Source organism: Clarias gariepinus, chromosome 20 (assembly GCF_024256425.1).
Source record: "Clarias gariepinus isolate MV-2021 ecotype Netherlands chromosome 20, CGAR_prim_01v2, whole genome shotgun sequence".
Lineage (NCBI taxonomy): Eukaryota > Metazoa > Chordata > Actinopteri > Siluriformes > Clariidae > Clarias > Clarias gariepinus.
In genome coordinates, this window is record NC_071119.1 from 2,401,447 (window position 1) to 2,422,950 (window position 21,504).

The 21,504-nt window shown below is 41.7% G+C and overlaps 1 protein-coding gene across 1 annotated transcript in view; it reads right to left on the bottom strand.

Annotated features, from left to right (window-relative positions):
• Positions 1–11,290: 11,290 nt before the first annotated feature.
• tusc3 (tumor suppressor candidate 3) overlaps positions 11,291–21,504 on the bottom strand; it is a 44,429-nt gene continuing 34,215 nt past the window's right edge. The window contains exons 7-10 of the mRNA XM_053480015.1: positions 14,180–14,243; positions 12,762–12,836; positions 11,488–11,578; positions 11,291–11,382 (exon numbers count right to left, since the gene is read on the bottom strand). Of these exons, the coding sequence (XP_053335990.1) occupies positions 11,367–11,382; positions 11,488–11,578; positions 12,762–12,836; positions 14,180–14,243 (246 nt within the window). The 3' untranslated portion in view covers positions 11,291–11,366. The remainder of the gene's footprint in view (positions 11,383–11,487; positions 11,579–12,761; positions 12,837–14,179; positions 14,244–21,504) is intronic.

The following is a 21,504-nucleotide window of genomic DNA, read 5'->3' on the forward strand; positions in this document are numbered from 1 at the left end:
TCTGGTTGAATCAATGCCACGTAGAATTAAGGCAGTTCTGAAGGCGAAAGGGGGTCAAACACTGTATTAGTATGGTGTTCCTAATAATCCTTTAGGGAAGTGTATTATGATAAAACCAGCCAAAATCTCTCCTCCCTATCGGAAATGACTTACTATTACTTTCCTAATGATACTAAGTATTGGTTTTCTCAAATACCTTTTTTTCCAATTTAAACTAGATGTTGGTATGTCCTTCAACTTTAAAACAATAAAAAAAGTATCTAATACTTTAAAACACCATGTTAATCATTATTAGGAATAATTAACCCCAATGTTAAACCCAAACTTACTCCGTAAAAAATTAATGAGTTTTATAGTGCAGAGTCAGCACAAAACCATAAAACAAAACCAATAGCACTGCCTCTGTCTCTTCAAGTGGCTTCCTCAGGTACAACATTCCACCTTCTCTTCCGTCACACGGTCTAACAAAGAAAGTTCTATCACCAAGAGATCCTGAGATATCTGGCTTAGAACCAGGGTAGTAATCAAGGCAATGCAAGGGATCATGTTAAACACCCACGGGCTGTCCATCTATCACTGGACCCACGGCTTGTACAGGTATCTTAGCGACTGGAGTAAAACTCCTTTTCCTTTCTTTTCTTTTCAAGCTGAATACAATTGTCTTTTCCAGTCATTCTGGTTTATACCCTGTACGATACGGTGTGTTTACTTTTCCAGGTCGTAATCTAACACAGTCAATGGTGCTGCTTTAACACACAACCAGTGAATTTAGGTAGTTTATATTCCTCCTTTTGCTTGTGAGGAAAAATGACAGAAGCAGAAAAACGTTCTGATTAAAACTTACAAAAAAATAAATAAAAAATCGCAGCATTTTATTTGAAACTATTTCATTTAATAGCGTGTGCAGCGTTGGATATAATTAGATGGTTATTTCCTGTCGAGCTGAGCTGCTTCCTCTACTCTGTTCAGGAATTCCTATCTGTAATCAGACAGAGAGAGAGAGAGACCGAGAGCTCAGGTTTAATTTAAACAAGTCCTGGAAAATGAAGTAAAAGTGCTGATCAGGCATTAGGCTGAGAGTCGTGTAGTGTGTAAACAAACACAACGCTGACATTTTAAGGCTGAGAGAGAGAGAGAGAGAGAGAAAGAGAGACTGTGCATGAGGATAGGAGAGCGAGCAGTGCTACTAATTCAGAAATGCTTCCAAGCAGGAACAACGAGGATGTGCATATGTTTGGAATAAAACTCTACGTGGCATGCAGATAGAGGAAAATAATCAATGACATGGTGGTGTGATAAAGCTTACTTACTGTTACTTCATATTATTATTGTTATTATTATTATTATTATTATTGGTATTGTTGTTATTTAACATATCTTATGTATGGGATTGGAGATTTGTATAATACAATAGAATTTACTTGTAAATACTGTACATTCAATTTGTTTATTTGGTTATAGATTCATCAGATTATTATTTTAAAAGTAAATCCATTTTATTAAAAAACACCCACATACAGTACCTGGGGCACCAACCTGGACCATCAACGTTTGCAGTTTGGTTGGAACTACGGAGCATCAAACACCAGGACAGTCAGGCACAAGAACAGTTCCTGCGCCCAGGCAACTTAACTCATTAACAGTTAAATGTTGTCTTAATATGTGCAATACCACTGATATTTATTTCATAATCCCCCAGATCTTATTCCATTTTTTGTCAATTGTGTAAAAACAGTATCTGTACCTTTTTGAATTTCATGTTTTTCTGCATTAATTTGTCATAAAATGTGGTCTGATCTTCATCAGATTGAATCAAGAGTATTGATGAATACTGTACAATGTAGTGTACCTAAAATAATAACACAAAGAAATTCTGATCTTTCATGTCTTTATTGAAGACATTCATTCAACATTCAAAATGGTAGTGAAAAAAATATGTGAACCCTTAGGAATTAACCCTGAATCAATAACTAGTTGATCCCGCCCTCTTGGCAGCAACAACCTCAATCAGCTGCTTCTGGAGCTCTGGATCCGACCTGCACTTCGTCCCTAGTTGGACTACAGAGGTTTTTATATGGATAGATGAATACTGGATATGCAATAATGCAAATAGACTTGGCAATAAAACTCTTTTTGATTTTGATTCTGAACCCAAGACTTCAGCCATCTTTAGCCATCGGGACAGGCTCCGTCCACCATTGTTTCGGAATCTCAGCTCACAGGATTGCGTCCCCTTGTGTCGTTCCAGGTTTACCACTTTTATTAGTCAAGGAGGTCTTCATATACAGTGATGTTGTTTAGGTTATCTCGAGACAGTCAGATTTCTCAGACCAAGAAAGGGTCTCACAGAACGTTGAGACACCATTACACCTTCCATATGTACAGGGATTGTTTAAGAGCTTGCCTGATTGACTGTATGACATCCCGGGGTCAGGAGTGTGGATATCTCTTCAAGACTCACCGGCTTGTTCTCCCAAGTGCAGGCATGCGACCGGTAATGGATCGATCAGGACCCATGTCTGAGAGGGGTAGAAGTGAAGAGATCTTCAGAGGTCTTCACTCAGAGAACTGTGGTTACAAGTATCCTGGAGGGATTTTTTTTTGCACCATTTTGTGTAAACTCTAGAGAGTGTTTGCATGAATGATCAACTGTTTCTGAAACACTCGAACCTGTCATGTCACCTAACATGCTCATGAACAAGTGCAATTCATCTACAACCTCATTCTTCTTAACATGTAGCTTTTCTTACATCATCATTTATATAAAGTCCAACTCCATGGAACCGAACTGCAACCTGTCACTGTGACGGACTCTACAATCTCTCTCTCTCTCTCTCTCTCTCTCTCTCTCTCTCATACTACTCCTGAATGGACATTTTTTCATTCTCGGAGGGAATGATTTGAAGCAGCAGCAGAAGCAATAAATCATCCTCTACACTCCGGTGTGACGTTACAGCTCACGGAGACGCTGTAGTCTTTTCGATCTTCCCTTCGCTGCATGTGAATAAACTGTGAGAACTCATTTTACTGCAGTGAAGCTCATCTGCTAGCGAATCCAGGTCAGCCTGAGAGGTAATGTACCTAATAAACCAAATCAATTCTGGTGTGTCAGGGAGGGGGGGCGGGTAACTACAAGACCACGCTGAGAGACAAGTTCAACTCTGCTGAAAAGTTTTATGGTGTAAAGAACAGCAGTTTCACACCGATTACAGTTTTATTACTTGTTTAAAGCAATATCATACATTTTTTAAAATCTGTTTATAGTTGCATTTAAGGTTAGAGGTTTTATATATATATATATATTTATATATATTACATATTATATATATCTCTCTCTTTTTATTTTTTTCAACATTAATAAGACACCTCTTGCTGTATGTTACTGACAAACGGCTAGGCTCTGAAAAGTTACAGTACAGCTTTACCACTGACTGTTATAAATTGAGCCTGATGGGGGCGCTAAAATTAACCAATACAATATCATCCACTGACACTGGAGACTCCTTCCAAAAATGCTTAGAAATCAATCTTTGCTTTGAAAAATCACCATCACCAGGTCCAGTGAATGAGTTGTTGCTATGGAAACAAAATGTATTTGAATGAGTGCCTTATTATTATTATTATTATTATTATTGTTGTTATTACAAACCAAGTAATTAAAAGTGCTACGGTAAATTTGTTTTATTTATTTTTAAATTTTTGCCAACCAGCTAGCATGCTTTCTGGCAGTGAAGGGATTTACACTGGACAAAAACAGAATTACTATGAAATAAACTTAAAAAATGTACTTTATTATTAATTGACCAGTACACCACATTTGGTTGTATACAGATTGCAATGTTTGTACACAGCGTACGCTTGGTTTTAGCTGTTTATGCTAAAAGAAAAGCCAACTTCAAGCATTTTGAGCGCTAATGATCAAATAGCCGTGCTGTAGGTGCGAAAAAGCGAGCAATAATTAAAACCAAATGATACAATTACTGTGGAAATCCTGCCCGCTCATCCCACACATCCTCCTCCCTCGCCGCGCTAATCGGACGATCGGGAACATCGTTAATGGCTAATGAAGAACGGAGCGCGGGAAATAAATCATTCTCTCGCCAGTGTGGGCGCTCGACATTAAACAGGAGGCTCGCGGCACCGTTGTAAACACTCATAATCTTATAAATCACACGTTCGCGACATTAATCACACTTTAGCAAGCGCTAAGTTTGTTAGGAGTTTATTTCTTGGGTTTAATCACCATATCAGAACATCTTCCTCACAGAAATGTGTGATATGTTAGTGTTTTTTTTTATTTAACTTAATATTTCAGTTTTTTATTAATGTACAGTACATCGTGAGAACTGCTGGTTTCTGATAGCCCACACACGCACACGCACACACACACACACGTTTAACGTTACTGTCGGCACATTTTTTATTGCTATGTCGTTAAATTGCAAGGAAATTAAATAAAGCGACTTTTACACGCTGCAATCCGCAGGTCAGCGCTTTCTTAACATCGTTACTCAGCTCCCAATTAGCACTTATCGACTTTATAAGCCGGTTAATATTTTAAAATAAGCTTTATTATAACACTGCTTGACCTGTTTCTCTCTAATCTACAGCAAATGTCTACGTCTTTGATCATCTCCAACGCACTAAACTCAGGTTCATACAGGGGACAAGTAAAAAAACTTTATGAAGAACATGAGGATTTCTTTGGTATCCTGTTTTTTTGGGGGAAAATTCTGACCAGGTTTGTATAGAACATCACCTTAGTGTTTTTTCCTATCATATAGACAAGAGATAACCTTTAGAAAGAACCCTGGACAATACAAAGACAGTTAAGGACCTTTTTCAGGATGCTCCTAGACAAGTTCCTTAACTGCTTTTTGCATTGTGAAGTATTTTCACAATGGACATGCTCTCTTACTTCTCTTTAAGGTTCTGTCTCTGTTCAGACTGCCTCTCATCCATCCATCCTTCCATCTGTTCTTCCATTTAACCATCTGTCTATCCATGCATCCTTCCTTTCAAACTTATGGTCATATATTTTCTGTCGATCCATCCATCCATTCATCCACTTGACCATCCACCCATTCTCTTAGTCCTCTATTCCCAATTGCCAATTCCCTATTCATGTACCCATCTACTGTAACTATCTATTCATTCTCTCACATATCCAGCTATCTGTCTATCCTATCATCCTTCTATCTTTTCACCTATTCATCCATCCATTCATCCATCCTTTCTAGGCTACAGCTCATTATTTCACATAACCTGTCCTCCACCCATCCATCCACCATCCATCCACATATCCAATCCTCCATTTGTCTGTTCTTCTATCCATCCATCCATCCATCCACCCTTTCAAACATACAGATCTCTATTTTTCACCCATCTTTGCTTTTAACATGCCCTTTATTTCTTAGTTCATCCACCCATTTGTAATCCACCTTTCAAACAAGCATATAGTTGTATATTTCCAATCATCCAACCATCATGTCACATATTCAGTCCTCTGTGAGCCAATCAATCCATCCATCCATTCCTTTAAACATCCAGCATTCTTTATATCTAACCACCCAGTCCTTCATTCCATCCATTATTTCAGCTATGTTTGTGAAATCCGCTCATTCATCTGCCCATCTGTAAATCCTTATAAAAAAACTCATTTTTTTCTCCTTCTTTCCTTCCTTCCCTCCCTCCTTCCTTCCTTCGTACCTACCTACATCCACTACTTTAATACTGTATGTCCACTAGACATCACTCAGTCACCTGTAACAAAGCACCGTGCCAGCAGCAACACCTCCAGGAAAATAGTAATTGAATAGTTTAAAATCTCGTGATTCTATTCCTGAGAACTATTTCATCATCTGTTATACAGCATTTCCAATAGTCTGATTTGACTTGCCGCTATGCACAGAGATATCATAATCAAGACCATGTGGTCTTGATAACATGGAAAGAGTCCAGAAAATTAAATTATCCATGTTGTTTGCAACCACACATAAAATATTGATCAACTTTTGGCAGAAATGCAAAGAAAACTCCACATATGCTCTCACTTCTGGGTTACAGATGCCATGTGGGATGGAGAGCATGTCATTCAGAGCCTTTCACGTGTTTTCCATAGTCTTAAGAGTGTAACGAGCCCTCCTACTGCCTTCTACAGGTTTCTCTTGGCTAGATACACAGCATCGAATCTACGGACAGCTGCCCGTGTTTAATAACATTATCCAAGTCTGACTGATTTTGAGTGACTGCAACTCAATGCAAGAGCAACCTGCCTTCATTTTCCAAATCAAAAGTCAGTACATGCTTTAATTTTCATGTTTTCTATAAATAATTCTCTTTTAGGCCAAGTAGCTGAAATAAAGACTTTTGTTATTTTGTTTCTGTCGTTCATCAAAACAACTGACATCTAATCTAAATAGAGGACAAGAAACCTCAAAGAATTACCTTTCATTAGAGACCATGTCCTCCACCCATGTAGTTGAAGGGGTTTTGAAGTAATAAGCCTTTGATCATCAACATGCTGTTTTGTTTTATTTGCAGAGTTTTCAAATGAAACTTTGAAAAATGAATGAGAGTACCTTTATAATGTATATAAACATAAAAAACTAATTTATTTTTTAAACTTCGTGATAAGTTTTAGGCCGCAGCAAGTTAGAAACCATGGCTGTGATTTACTTGGGTTTTTAAGGTGAAATATCTAACCTAGACAAAAAAGAATTGATCAGTTTAACGATCTATAAGCCAAGCGAAAAGAAAAAAAAGTCTCTATTTTAGCCTCTGGTCCTTTACTTAAAAAAACAACAACATAAGAATGTAAATTTTCAAACGAGACCGAGATCATGACTGCTGCCCAAATTATGTGGGAACAGTGCTCCTTCATCACCATTTCAGGCAAAAACTCAAAAAATGTGGGGTGACAGCTGACAGCTGAGAGGTGACATGAATAACATTGATTACCTCGTTAAAATGGAACCTGTCATGCCGTGAGATATATTAGGCAGCAAGTAAACAGCCTGTAGTCAACGCTGGACGTAAGGAGCAGGAAATAAAATGACAAGCCTAAGGATCTAAGCAACAAGAGCTAAGAATGAGGTTCAGACTGTCCAAAACCCCAGGTCTTATGGGGTGTTTCCCATCTGCAGGCTCAAGGGAAGGAAAACCAGTGAACCCAGTGACAGGGTCATGGGCGGCCAAGGCTCATTGATGACCGTGGGGAGTGAAGGCTGATCTGTGTGGTTCAATCCAATAGACGAGTTACTGTAGCTCAAACTGTTGATAAAGTGAACGCTGGTTCTGATAGAAAGGATTTAGAACACACAGTGTATGGCAGTTTGTTGCATATAGAGCTGCAGAGCTGGCAGGGTGTCTATGCCCACCCATGTCTTCCACCACAAGCTCACACAATGGGCATGTGAGCATTAGAACCAGACCACAAAGCAATGAAAAAGGTGGCCTGGTCTGATGGAACACACTTTCACATCATGTGGCATCTCGCACCATATGTGCGTTTGTACATATTGCTTCCCTGGGGAGGAGATGCACCAGAATGCACTATGAGGCATAAGAAGGTGTTCCAGCCGAGGGGATGCGATGTTCTGCGGGCGAATCTTGGGTCCTCCTTTGTGGGTTGCTATGATGTGTCCCATCTACCTAAATACTGTTACAGACCGAGTTACACCCCTTTAACGAGATGGTGTTCCTTGATTGCAGTGTCGTCTATCAGCAAGATAATGCTCCCTAATGGACTGCACATATTGTTCAGGAACAGTTTGAGGAACATGACAAAGAGTTTGAGGTGCTGACCTGACCATCAAATACTCCAGATCTCAATCTAAGCATCTGTGGGACATGCTGAAGAAACAAATCTGATTCATGGAGGCTCCACCTCACAACCTTAAAATCTGTGGCTGACGGCTTGGTCCCAGATACCGAACACAACTTCAGAGGTCTAGAAGTCCAGGAGGAACACAATATTAGGCAGGTGGTTTAAATGTTATGGCTGATCGGTGACTGATGTATCTGATTGTCCATCCATCAAGTGTGTTATCCTTTCACTCACCCCTTTACATATATCCAACTAGCTGTTTTTCCATTTAAACATCCAATGCCCTACCCCTGCACGTCAACTAATCAAGAGATTAGCCAGGGCTATAAGGTAGAAAGTTAAGGGGACTGAACTAAAAACTTTCTCCATTCATCTTTATCTGGTCTCCATTTTTGGACAAGAATTTTATGACATTCCTGTCTGTAAATGTAGATATGCCTCGAAAGATTGCATAGGACGATTAGAGTAGTCACGATCGGGTCAGTGGAGGCGAGTTGTTCACAGCTTTAACTACGAACTCATGACTCAGACTCGGTCACGCATTTCCCTTTGCTACTTCCGTCACAGTGCAGGCAATCATTGCTGCTGAGGTTCTGATGAGCTTTTGATGGCGATGTTGTGGCTCAGTGGACAACTAACATTATCAAGAAAGAACATTTTTGCAGGACCGTGAGACAAAATGAGACTACTTAATAATCCTCAGGACTTGTTTTTTAAAGAAAGAATGAGAGCAGTTAGTTTCCTTTTCAAATCTATCAAATATGTAGAATTTTACATTGAAAACATAAAAATATTTCCATGTTCCAAATCTTTCTTTATTGTTTTTAATTTTTAGGAATAACAACAATCTGTCCATCCATCAATCCATCCTTTTAGGCATATAGACCTCACTATCTATTAATTTACCTCGCATCCATCCATCCATCCATCCATCCATATTTCTTTAACATATAAAGTAGACCTCTCTGTCTATTCATTTACCTCCCCATCCCTTTAAGCATATAGACCTCTGACTTTCATCTACCTCTCCATCCATCCATCCATCCATCCATTCAATTTATCTATCTGTATACAAGCCCATCCACATATTTATTCATTAATTTCTGTCCATCCTTTAAAGCAACCAGGCCTTTATCTCACATTTCCTTCTTTCATCTTTTCATCCCATCCATCCATTCTTCCAAGAACCATTTCTTCACCTCTTTTTTCCATCGAGCCGTTATTCACCAACTGTTTGACAAGAAAAAATGCATTTCTCCTTTTGCCTGTCCTTCCATCCATCCCTCAATTAATCCCTCTATCCAAGCATCCTTCCTATTCTGCTTAACCATCTTTTTGTCTGTATCTCTGTCAATCCATGTATCCATCCCTCCAAACAACCATTTATCTGTTCATTCCTGCACCAAAGAGTTAAAATCTCAAAATAGAAATAAATGTCACTTAATTTTTTTTTTTTTTATAGTTACTTCATTTATTGCACTCGCCAAAATTCCACATGTCCAAGCCTGCATGAAGGCAGAATGTTCTGGAATCGCCTCGCTTTTAGGCGAAGGACACGGTGATCCTGGACAGAATGTCCGAAAGCGGCGAGGTAACGTCCAAAAATTGAATCGTCAGTGTTATTGCTGGGTCATCTTTTCAGGGAGGCAATAACGGCAACATTAGGAACCAAAGCTCAGCTAAAAGAAAAAAAAAAAAAAAAACGGTTATTGCCCTTTCGAGACGAGTGCTGCTGGGAGATTGGAGGGGTGCTGCGAAAAAAGAAAAAGGAGTCTCTCTCTCTCTCTTCCTCTCTCTAGGTTGTATTTAAAGACGGCCCGTAAAGTGCTGAAGCTCTGATAATGGAAAGTGCCTCCGGGTGGCATTTTGACAAACAAGCGTTATTACAGAAATGGTTTTTATCATTTCATCAATGCGTTTCTCCCTCACAGCGACCCGGCTCGAATCCGAGTGCTGCCATGACCTCCAGGCTAAACAAACTTCTTCCTCACATCTTCCGTTCCCGTTCCTCCAAACTTCTCAGTTCCTCAGTTACTACTTTGCAAAGTATTTTTTAAATGGATTATTCCATTAATATTTTAATAATTCCCCTTCAGGTAGAGGTTTAATTAAAATAACTACCCCCCCCCCCCCCCCCAAACAATCTGTAGTGTTACTATTATTTTATTATACTTGCATCAACTAACTGTAGACTCTTAGACTTTTACAACTAAAAAGGTTTAATTTTCTGGAACCTGCGTGTCACTGTTTTATATACACACATCACTACGCTTCTCCAGCATAAACAACATTAATTAAAGTATTTTCTAAATAAAGTTATATCACTGCAAGCTGGACTGAACTCATGTTAGTTTTAGCTATTTGAGGTTACGTAACCAGTTTAAGTAGTGTTTGATTTATTTCCATCAGGGTAAGAGAGTAAGAGAGCACCCCTCGCTGGAGAACACAGGGGGCGGGGCAAGGTTTGTTCCTGTGAAGCTCGTTAAGTAATTAATGATTAATTAGTGTCAATTTAACACTTAATTAAATCCGGATTCAGAAATGCTACTGCTCTGAAGGAAAAAATAAATGGGAGAGAGAGAGAGAGAGAGAGAGAGAGAGAGAGAGAGCAATAGAGTGAGACAGGTGGAAAGCACAAGATGGATAGAGCGTGACAAAGAGGTGGGCAGAAAGCAGGAGTCAGAGTGAAAGAGAAGAAGAGAGAGATCGCTAGCTGGATGAAGACAGGGAGAAACAGATGGAAAGATGGAGAAAAAGAAAATAAACAGAGTGAAGAGGACACGAGGCGAATAAGAGCAATAGAGCAGGACAGACTGAGAGGAAGGCAAGATGGACAGAGATGGAGAAAGATGGAAAAAGGCAGACGGAAAGCGTGGCAGAAAGAGAGATATGAGAGCGAGATGGATGGATGGATGGAGAAAAACATAAAAAGAGTTAGAGAGCATGATGGATGGAGACAGACAGACAGAGGGAGTCAGAGACAGAACGACCAGGATGAAATAAAATTAGAGAAAGTGGACACCATGTGATGTTTATTATTAGTGACTGACTGCCTTTCTGGCTCCGCCCCCTGATGGACAGTTTTTTTTGCCCCTGGTGTCTGTGATTTTATTAGCACGTGAGCTCCTGTTATGCTAATTCCAGTGTACAGACTGTTCCTCAGCCGGTTCAGACCGGTTCTAGCGCTGCCGCACACCAGGCCAGCCGGAGCGGTTCTGATCCACAGAACCACTGATCTAACGTGTCCAGGGAGGCTGCAGTCCATGACATCACCACCAGGGGGAGTGATGAGCAACATCAGCACGCCGAGAGTGAGGTTGTGTAGTTCGTACAGGATTGCGTGTGTGAGGATCGTGTGTATTAAACGTGTGTGTGTGTGTGTGTGTAAATAAAGAGACAGGTGAGAGCTAAGAGATCACTGTGTGATTTATTTCATCCCTGTGTTTACAGCAGGGTGTGTGTGTGTGTGTGTGTGTGTGTGTGTGTGTGTGTGTGTTTTGTTTCATTTGTCAGTAATCTCCCAGAATGCTCCTGGTGTTTATTTAATCAGGAAGCTGTGGAAAGGAGAAACAGGTTGGAAATTATCATTGGACTCATTAAAGTTACACACGTTTGTGTGTGTGTGTGTGTGTGTGTGTGTGTGTGTGTGTGTGTGTTACCTGTACGGGTAGCCGTGATATTTAGATCGAAAGATGGACAGAAGGAAGCTGAAGAAGAAGACGACGAGGCCGAGCCCGACCAGGCAGATAACTGCAGCAGAACACACACACACACACACACACACACACACACACAGATTACAGGGGTTACATCTGCTTATAAACACTCATATGTGAGTGTGTGTGAAAAAGAGAGAGTGTGTGTGTGTGTGTGTGAGACAGCTGTTTCCTGTGAGTGTGACGTTAATCAGCTCTTAATCAGTGTGTGTCAACCTCTTCTGCAGAAGGCCCGCTCAGTGAAGTGTCGCTAAATTAGCCTTTATGCTAGCAACGCCGCCTATCTCTCACTCACTAGACAATAGACTCTTGTCCGTTTTTAAGCAGCTCAAGTTTTTTTAAAACAGGAAGTGACATCATCAAAAACCACTGACCAATCAGATGTCGTTGTTTATTCTGATAAGAAAGAAAAAAAAAACAACAACATTATTTTAATTCAACAAACAAAGAGCGTGAGGAACAACATGCTGCGCGGACGGGAATAATAAAGTAGAGAAACGTGGAGGAGGAGAGGGCGGAGACATAGAAGCAGGGGGTGGGGGGAGGGGCATCAAACAGGTGGGGGAGTGACGAAAGGAGTGAAGTGATGGAATGATCGAGGGATAGGGGAGAGAGAAATAAAATAATAAAGGGAATAACATACGAGACACGATACGAGAGAAACGAGAAGAAAACAGTAAAGGAATAAAACAGAATAAAGGAATAAAATAAAAAGAGGAAAAACAATTGTCTACGAGAGATAAAGAAGAGGAAAAGGGGGACAGATTAAAGAGAACAAGACGGGAGGACAGCGATGGAGGGACAACAGGGACGACAAAAACAACAAGAAAAACAAATCAAAGAACAACAAGATCAAAGGTCAGTGTAGCAACTTAAAAAGAGAGAAGATTTGGGAAACAGAAGAAGTGAGAGATGAAAGGTAAAAAAGACAGAGTGTACTGAAGACAGACTCCTGACTCAGTTTGCACGAGAAAAGTGTGAAGATAACATACAAATGAAAAACGTCTTAATGAACTTTAGTGAAAAGACGGATGGACTAAGCCATCAAGGCTAAGACTAAACGCTCACAAGGCCGCGGAACCGAGATGCAAATCACTGCTCAAGTGCATCATCTCTCTCACGAACACAGAGTGCAGGAGAGAGAGCGAAATCACACACGGATGGAGAGAGTAAGATTAGAGAGAGAGATAAAGAGAGAGAGAGATGGACAGACTCACTCCTCCTTTTTCCCACGTCTCCTTTGGAAGTGGCGGCTTCGTTCAGCAGAACCATTCCCATCGTTATCGCAGCGTCTGGGGGAAGAGTGTTACGGAAAAAAACACACACGGCAAAAAAAAAACTAGTGCAGGAAAAGAGAGAGAGAGAGAGAGAGAGAGAGAGAGAGAGAGAACACCTGGGCAAAAGAAACGGTCAATGAGGACATAAAAGTGACTAGAGACTTATCTGGACAAGATTGCAGTTATAATGTTTCTTAAAAGAGAGAAAGACAGGTAGAGAGAGAGAGAGAGACAGGATGACAAACAGGTAAATAGAGAGAGACATGAAGACAGACAGGCAGATAGAGAGAGACAGTATGACAGTCAGGCAGATAGAAAGAGACAGGATTACAGACAGGCAGATGGAGAGACAGACGGGGGATAAAGAGAGAGACAGGACGACAGACAGGGGGATAGAGAGAGAGAGACAGGAAGACAGACAGAAAGACAGACAGGGGGATAGAGAGAGAGAGAGACAGGATGACAGACAGGGGGATAGAGAGAGACAGGACGATAGACAGGCAGATGGAGAGACAGACGGGGGATAGAGAGAGAGACAGGACGACAGACAGGGGGATAGAGAGAGAGAGAGACAGGAGGACAGACAGGGGGATAAAGAGAGAGAGACAGGATGACAGACAGGAAGACAGACGGGGGGATAGAGAGAGACAAGAAGACAGACAGGGGGCTAGAAAGAGAGACACAAGACAACAGAGAGTTAGATAGAGAGAGAGAGAGACAGGATGACAGACAGGAAGACAGACGGGGGGATAGAGAGAGAGACAGGACGACAGACAGGAAGACAGACAGGGGGATAGAGAGAGACAAGAAGACAGACAGGGGGCTAGAAAGAGAGACACAAGACAACAGAGAGTTAGATAGAGAGAGTGAGACAGGGAAATAAGGAGAGACATAAAGACAGAGACTTGTCTGATTTCCTTCTGTCTCCCTCTCATCTGTCTGTCAGTCTGTCTGTTCAGATGAGTGGAGTCTCTAAACGTTACATTTTATATCGTAAACAACATTATAAACATTTAATATCAAAAGACATACATTATATATATAAATTATACATAGAAATATAATTGAATAGAATAGAATCATTATATATAGTTACATAATTAATTAACTATTCAACATAATAGAATAAAATAAATATAAATATAAATTATAAATACTGTACATAATAAATATCATCTCCTTCTGTCCTGTCTCTCTCATCACTCCCCCTGTCTTTATCATTGGCTCTGTCTCTCTCTGCTGCTTTGCCCTGAACTCAAGTGAGACAACTTCATTAATTTAAGCACAGTTACACACACAGAGATATGCGTGTGTGTGTGTGTGTGTGTGTGTGTGTGTGTGTGTGTGTTAAAGGATACTCAGCAGGAGGATGATGTGTGATTCAGCCACAAACTGAGCCTGACTGCTGCCATGGATATAACTCTGTATAGAGAGAGAGAGAGAGAGGAAGGGAGGGAGAGAGAGAGGGAGGGAGAGAGGGAGAGAGAGAGGGAGGGAGGGAAAGAGAGAGAGAGGAAGAGGAAAAAAGAGAGAGAGAGAAAGAGAGAGGGAGAGAGGGAGAGAGACTTAAGTTTTTGTATCCACCTTTTTTTCCTTTTAAAAGACAAAAATAGTCAATAAGATAAATAAATAAGGCAAGAAGTCTAGTAAAAAAATAAGAAAAATAATAATCCATAGGTAAAAATATTGATAAGTGGAAAAGGGGGAAGGGAAAAGGGAAAAATAAATAAATAAATAAATAAATAAAAATAAATAAAAGGGTACAAAAACATTAAATTAGCCAAAGGGGGGGTGGGGGGGGGGCGCTTAGCAATGGGACTTTTAAGTAGATTCAGTAAAACAGATGAATGATGGTTAGGTCTAAAAGTGGTCGAGTATGTACAGTACTGAACTGGTGTATTAAAGCAATGTTTGAAGGGTAGAAATAGGTTCATTAATACACATAGTGTATAAAACTAGCACATAAAGGAATAAAATACAGGTAAAAAACGAGATAAAAAGGATCTCACACTTATTTTAAAAGTTGAAAGTTAACCCCCCCCCCCCTGTCTATGGAGCATAAAACGTCCCCTAGTGCTCACATCTGGTTAAACTCTGGTAGTCTGTGGGTCATCTTTAGGAACTCAACTTTTAATCTTGCTCTAACCAATGCCATAAAGACCCTACTTGTAAGTTATCCATTAGAAAAAGAAAAAAAGAAAGGAGAAACAGATGCAAAGTGCATTACAGAGAACAGAAAGCACCCAGGGTGATGTGCTCATTTTTGTTTTGCATGAGACCGCCACCATTTCGCTATATGATCATTAAAGCAGCATCTCTTGTTTTTTGCTCAGATCATAGTTTGTAGTACGCTGTAATTTTGCTACTTACATTTTTTATCTGTAAAATGGTCTTTAATGTTGATTGATTTTTTTTGTAAGTTTTCCTTGAGTATTCATTTATATCAAGTGTATAGAGCTGCTGATCTCCCCCAAAACGTGACACATTAATATCCGATATGTCAGAAAACCTGTCCTCTTCAAAATCTTCGTCTATTAAGTCTTCATCTTGCTCTGAGAGTGATGTTGATTCTTCCACACTGTCCCAACTCCTCCACTGGTTCCCTTACATTGTTTGAGCTCCCTGCTATAACTACGCCTTCCTGGCTGTTCTGTGGGCTTTTTTTTGCTCTCCACCTCTTTACCCTGGCTAGACCTCTTTTCCCTGTGTGACCCATCACTACTAGTGACCCATTTACTGTCATTTGTTGACTGTCTGTTCGTGCTTTTCTCATCTGTTCACCATCGGTCATTATACTGCTCTACAGTGGGTTGGCCCCCATCATGCCCTTTTGCAGCACTGGAGCTCGCTCAATTGAACACCACTACACCAACTGTATGCTCCCTGCTGGAGCTGACTCCATCCCGCACCACTGCACCTCCATCCCGCACCACTGCACCTCCATCCCGCACCACTGCACCTCCATCCCGCACCACTGCACCTCCATCCCGCACCACTGCACCTCCATCCCGCACCACTGCACCTCCATCCCGACTACTACACCTCCATCCCGCACCACTACACCTCCATCCCGCACCACTACATCTCCATCCCGCACCACTGCACCTCCATCCCGCACCACTGCACCTCCATCCCGCACCACTGCACCTCCATCCCGACTACTACACCTCCATCCCGCACCACTACACCTCCATCCCGACTACTACACCTCCATCCCGCACCACTACACCTCCATCCCGCACCACTACATCTCCATCCCGCACCACTACACCTCCATCCCGACTACTACATCTGCACCACTACATCTGCATCCTGCACCACTACATCTGCACCACTACATCTGCATCCTGCACCACCGCATCTCCATCCCGCACCACATCTCCATCCCGCACCACTACACCTCCATCCCGCACCACTACACCTCCATCCTGCACCACTATATCTGCACCACTACATCTGCATCCTGCACCACTACATCTGCACCACTACATCTCCATCCCGCACCACTACATCTCCGTCCTGCACCACTGCACCTCCGTCCCGCACCACTACATCTCCATCCCGCATCACTGCACCTCCATCCCGCACCACTGCATCTCCATCCCGCACCTCCATCCTGCACCACTACACCCTCATCCCGCACCACCAGTCTGCTCCACACTGGAGCCCGCTCCATCCTGCCCCACTGCCCCGACCCCACTAGGCCCCGCCTTCTCCCTGCCCTGTGCTCTATGTGGGCAGCTGAACTTTTTGTGCCCGATGTCCCCACATACAAAGCACGTCATGCTCCCAGTGCTGGCGTACAGCATTTATGATTTTCCCCCCATGTGTGACTCAGTCAGGAACATGAGCACTGTACGCCTGAAGGACACGACATGCTTCAGCGCGGGGTTCACTGTTGTAGCACCCAGTGGAGTGACGGAATAAAGTTCTGCACTTACCTTTATTCCGTTTTTAATCAGCTGCTGTACGAGTTCCCTCTTTATTCGCCTTGTTCATGACGGACAGCTCCACACAACAGCGGATTTAACTAATTACGCCGTGTGATCGCTATTGTTAGATGTTTAATATATATATATATATATATATATATATACACAGTATATATATATTATGTTTGTGCTTTAGAAAAAAAGGTTTAAAAGTGTTAGAAAGTTTTCAAAAGATTTGAAAACGCTTATTCGCTCTCACACCACCTCCCAGAGAGAGAGAGAGGGAGAGAGAGAAATAATATATGAAGAGACAGACCTCTCTCTCTATTTTTATACACACAGTATACAGTGTGTGTGTGTGTGTGTGTGTGTGTGTGTGTGTGTGTTGCAACTCTCTTACACAAACACACAGCTGCATAGTTGAACAAAACCATTTAATAATTAATACATTCCTGAACAGCAAGTGCACTTCTGGAGCGTGTGTGTGTGTGTGTGTGTGTGTGTAAAATCCTTTTACGAGTAGCGACTCCTCAGATGCAGATAAAACTCAAAATGGTGGCGATGACAAAACCGACAGCTAAAATTAGCTGAACAAGAGTGTGTGTTCCTGTGTGTGTGTGTGTGTGTGTGTGTGTGTGTGTGTGTGCATTTCCATAAATAATCCAAAACAAACAAAAAGCCTGTGAACTCGTTAGCGAAGCAGGCAGGACGAGAGTAATTAAGAAACGGCGCGGCGAGCAGAAGTGAGAAATAAATGTCAAATGTGGTGCTAAAAGCGAGGCCTTGACATCACACACACACACACACACACACACACACACACACACACAACCTTTATTATCTTAAAAACAGCATGTCAAAGCTCACAGTAGAGCACATCTCATTTTCTCAAGATTTTTTGAACATTAATGAAATATCTCTGAGCTGCTCCACCTTCACATCTCTCTCTCTCTCTCCATCTCTTCCTCTATCTCTCCCTCTTTCTCTCTTACCCTCCGTCTCTCCTTCTCCCTCCATCTCTTTCTCCTTTCATCTCTCCTTCTCCCTACATCTTTCGCTCCTTCCATCTCTTCTTTTCCCTCCATCTCTCCCTCTTCTTTCACCTCTTTCTCTCCCTCCATCTCTTCTTCTCCTTCCCTCTCTCTTTCCCTCCATCTCTCTCTCTCCTGCCATCTCTCTCCATCTCTCCTCTTTCCTCCATCTCTCCTCTACCCTCCATCTCTCTCCTTCCATCTCTCTCTATCTTTCTCTCCCTCCATCTCTCCCTCTTCTTTCATCTCTTCCTCTCCTTCCATCTCTCCTTCTCCCTACATCTCTCCTTCCATCTCTCTCTCTCCATCCATCTCTCTCCTTCAATCTCCCTCTCTCCCTCCATCTCTCTCTTCCTCTCTGTCACCCTAGCACTCAATTCATTTCCGTACACAAGTGTGAAGACGAGTCTGAGCCGACACTTTGACATTCAGAGCGACTCTTTCACTTCTGTCGCTGACGGATAAGGCCGCTGGGGAAAAAATGCAAGCTGGGTTTTTTTCCCTTTTTTCTTTTTTTCTTCCTTGATTGCGGAGATAAATAGTTCCAGAGACGCGCTCCGGACTAATGGGTTCTGCTGTTGTAACCTTTTACAAATGATTCTGTTCATTGTTTAATTCAGTGTTTTTTCGCAGAACCTCGGCACTAAAGGTCAAAAGAGTGAGCCGGTGATCGAGATAAATGAAGAGTCAACTAAGCAGAGAAATGGAGAAGTAGAGGGAGAAAAAGAGAGAGAGAGATAGAAGAAAACAAATCCCGCGCGAGAGAGATGCCGTGGCATTAATTATACATCCAGGATTTTAGAAGGAGAGTCCAAACACCCGAATTTGTCACTCTTATATATTTAAAATGATATTAAATGCACTTTTGATGATGATGTTAAAATAATGTCAGATGTTACTCTTATACAGTGGAACCTCGGATTACGAGTAACGTGGTTTACGAGTGTTTCGCAAGACGAGCAACGATTCTTAATCATTTTTTACTTTGCATTGTCTTAGTTTACGAGCACCGTTTTTACCACAGCTCCTCACCTTTGAAAACAGTTGCGACAGAAAGTTTGTGTGTTTATTTGGCAACCTAAGAGGAGGGTTGTAAAAACCAAAAAGAAAACTTTTTTTATTGGAAATCAAACTGGACAGTGTCTGAGATTCCACAACTGGGAGGAGACTGGGCCAGTATAATCACACACTGTCTTATTATTAGGGCCCAGGCACTATGACATCAGCCCTATGTCGTCATAGGGTCCTCCAATGGATGAAACGTGAGCATCATTTAAATGCTGACTTCTAACCAATTTACAGAGAAAATCTTCATTTATATGTAACAGCTTTCTGCATTGCACTAAACATAAAAGTCATTTAGAACTTCTAATTCAACATCTGATTTTATGGTTTGATTAACAATGCTTTTTACATCACCATAGCAACCCTTTGTTTTTTTCCTTTTGGTTTCATTTGCTGGAGTATAAACATGACAGCTTGCACAATATAACTACACACAAAGTCAGAGCCTGTAAAATCAGATTGCTCGCAGCATGGTCCTGTCCGAGCTGCTCCCCAGAATTCCCTGCCCTGTTTTCCTTCGGAAAGCCAAACCATCCGATGTGACCATGGCAGAAGAAAGAGGGAAACGAGGCGTAGGGATGAAGGAGGAGTACTGTACTGTAGTAAACCTGAAGAGTGGACTGTGACAGTCTACCTGAGCCTCCAATAATGAACTGGACTCCATATGAACTTCTCCACGTCTCCTGTTATACTGAACTTCCAGCCTCCTAACACACAGTATGAGTGCAGATCAATCCCTGCTATCCGTTATCACCCAGATGAGGATGGGTTCCCTGTTGAGTCTGGTTCCTCTCAAGGTTTCTTCCTATTACCATCTCAACTTTGATCTTACAATGTCAGAATGCTTGACCATCGGCTCCCCCTAGTGGCCTGGAGGGATTTACTTATAAAGGTCATGTCTACCTTTGCTCTCAACCTGAGTGCTGTACAGTCTGGTGTTTCTTCTGCAACTCTTTATTCTCTTTATAACACTTAACTGTCAGAAACATGAACACACACAGACACACACACGGTTACACAAACGCATTTTCTCTCAAGAAACTACACACTTTCCATTTCATGATTGCTTGAACAAGGCCAGACTTACATCGTTAGAATAATGAGCAGAGAAACCAGAGTGGGCATCCCTCTCTCTCTCGCTCTCTCTCTCTCTAACTGAAAGCCAATAAAAGTGGCTGCTGTAACACCGGGTTGCCAGTGTGTTTCCATCCAAGTCGGTGAAACAATTCCCTGCTTGTGGGGAGATGGGTTTTTTGGGGACCCGAGCCAAACTGGCAAATTGTCAGCCTCTCTACAGTGAATGACATGCTGCAAACCACAGAGCAAGAGGAGGAGGAGGAAGAGGAGGAAATGTCTTGCCTTGAGAATGGCTTAAAACATACATTTAAAAAAGTGAGACAATTCCATTCCATAAATGGAGAGAGGGAAAAGTTAGAGAGAGTTAGTAGAGTGAGGGAAAGAGACAGATGGATGGAAAAAGAGAGAGAAGACAGATAAAAAGAGAAGTAGAGACAGCAAGGAAAAGACATACTCTGTCAGAACTCTCTTTCTGTCCATGTCTTCTTACATGTCTCAGTCTCTTTTCCCACTTCCTGTCCGTCTCTTTGTCTTCTTTTCCACCCCCTTTCTCTGGCTGTCTCTCTCTGAACCTCTCTCTTTTTATATGTTGGTCTCACTCTTTCTTTTTTGAAGTTAATAGTTTTCATAGAAACATTTAATTTCCAAAGTGTCTTATTCAACCATAGTGACTTGTAAAATAACACAGTTTTATAAGAAGCAAGCTGCGTGCAGTGCCGGTCCCGAACCCTGAGAAAATGAGGGGGTTGCGTCAGGAAGGGCATCCGGTGTAAAACCTGTGGCAAGTTTCTGTGCGGATCAGTCGGTCTGCCGTGGCGAGCCCTCGACGGGAGCAGCCGGAAGACCAACAAGTAATATCATTAATATGAAGCTGTTTTGATTTTCCACAGCGCTACCGTCTGAGCTGCAGTAATAGGAAATGAATCGGCGCCTTCGGACCAATCAGAGCTCGAGAGCTCGGGAGCACTCGGGGAGAACTCGCTTGTGGGAGAAGGAAGAGAAACGTAATTAACTCCCACTCGTTCAGCTCCTCTACATCGTGTGTTTTCATTACTGTCGCCCTGCGAGTCTCTGGTGTTTGGCGTTTCCGCTAATTAGGGCTACACAAAGATACACACAGTGTCTGGATTTCATTCTCTGTGTGTGTGTTAGAGTGTGTGTTAGAGTGTGTGTGTGTGTGTGTGTATATAAAGTATGTACTCCAGGTTTCTTTCTTACACCAAGTTCCAAATATATTTAACGCTTCAGTTTGCTGTTCAATTCCCTCCACACACACACACACACACACACACACACACACACACACACACTCCTAAGCCAAACACGTCAACATTTGTAAAGGCCATAAAACCTAAAAAAAAAAAAAAAAGTCCGAAGGGGAAAACGAGCACGTTTATCCGTGATGGTGAGCTGATTTCTCTGGAACAAATGCGTGAGAGAGACAGAGAGAGAGAGAGTCCTGAGCTTAAAAAAAGAAAACCCCAGAGAAGAAGAAAGTAGTACTTTTACTTTTATTCCATTACAAGCCATAAATCATAGCTTGGGTCAAGCAATTAGTGTGAGGAACTAAAAAACTAA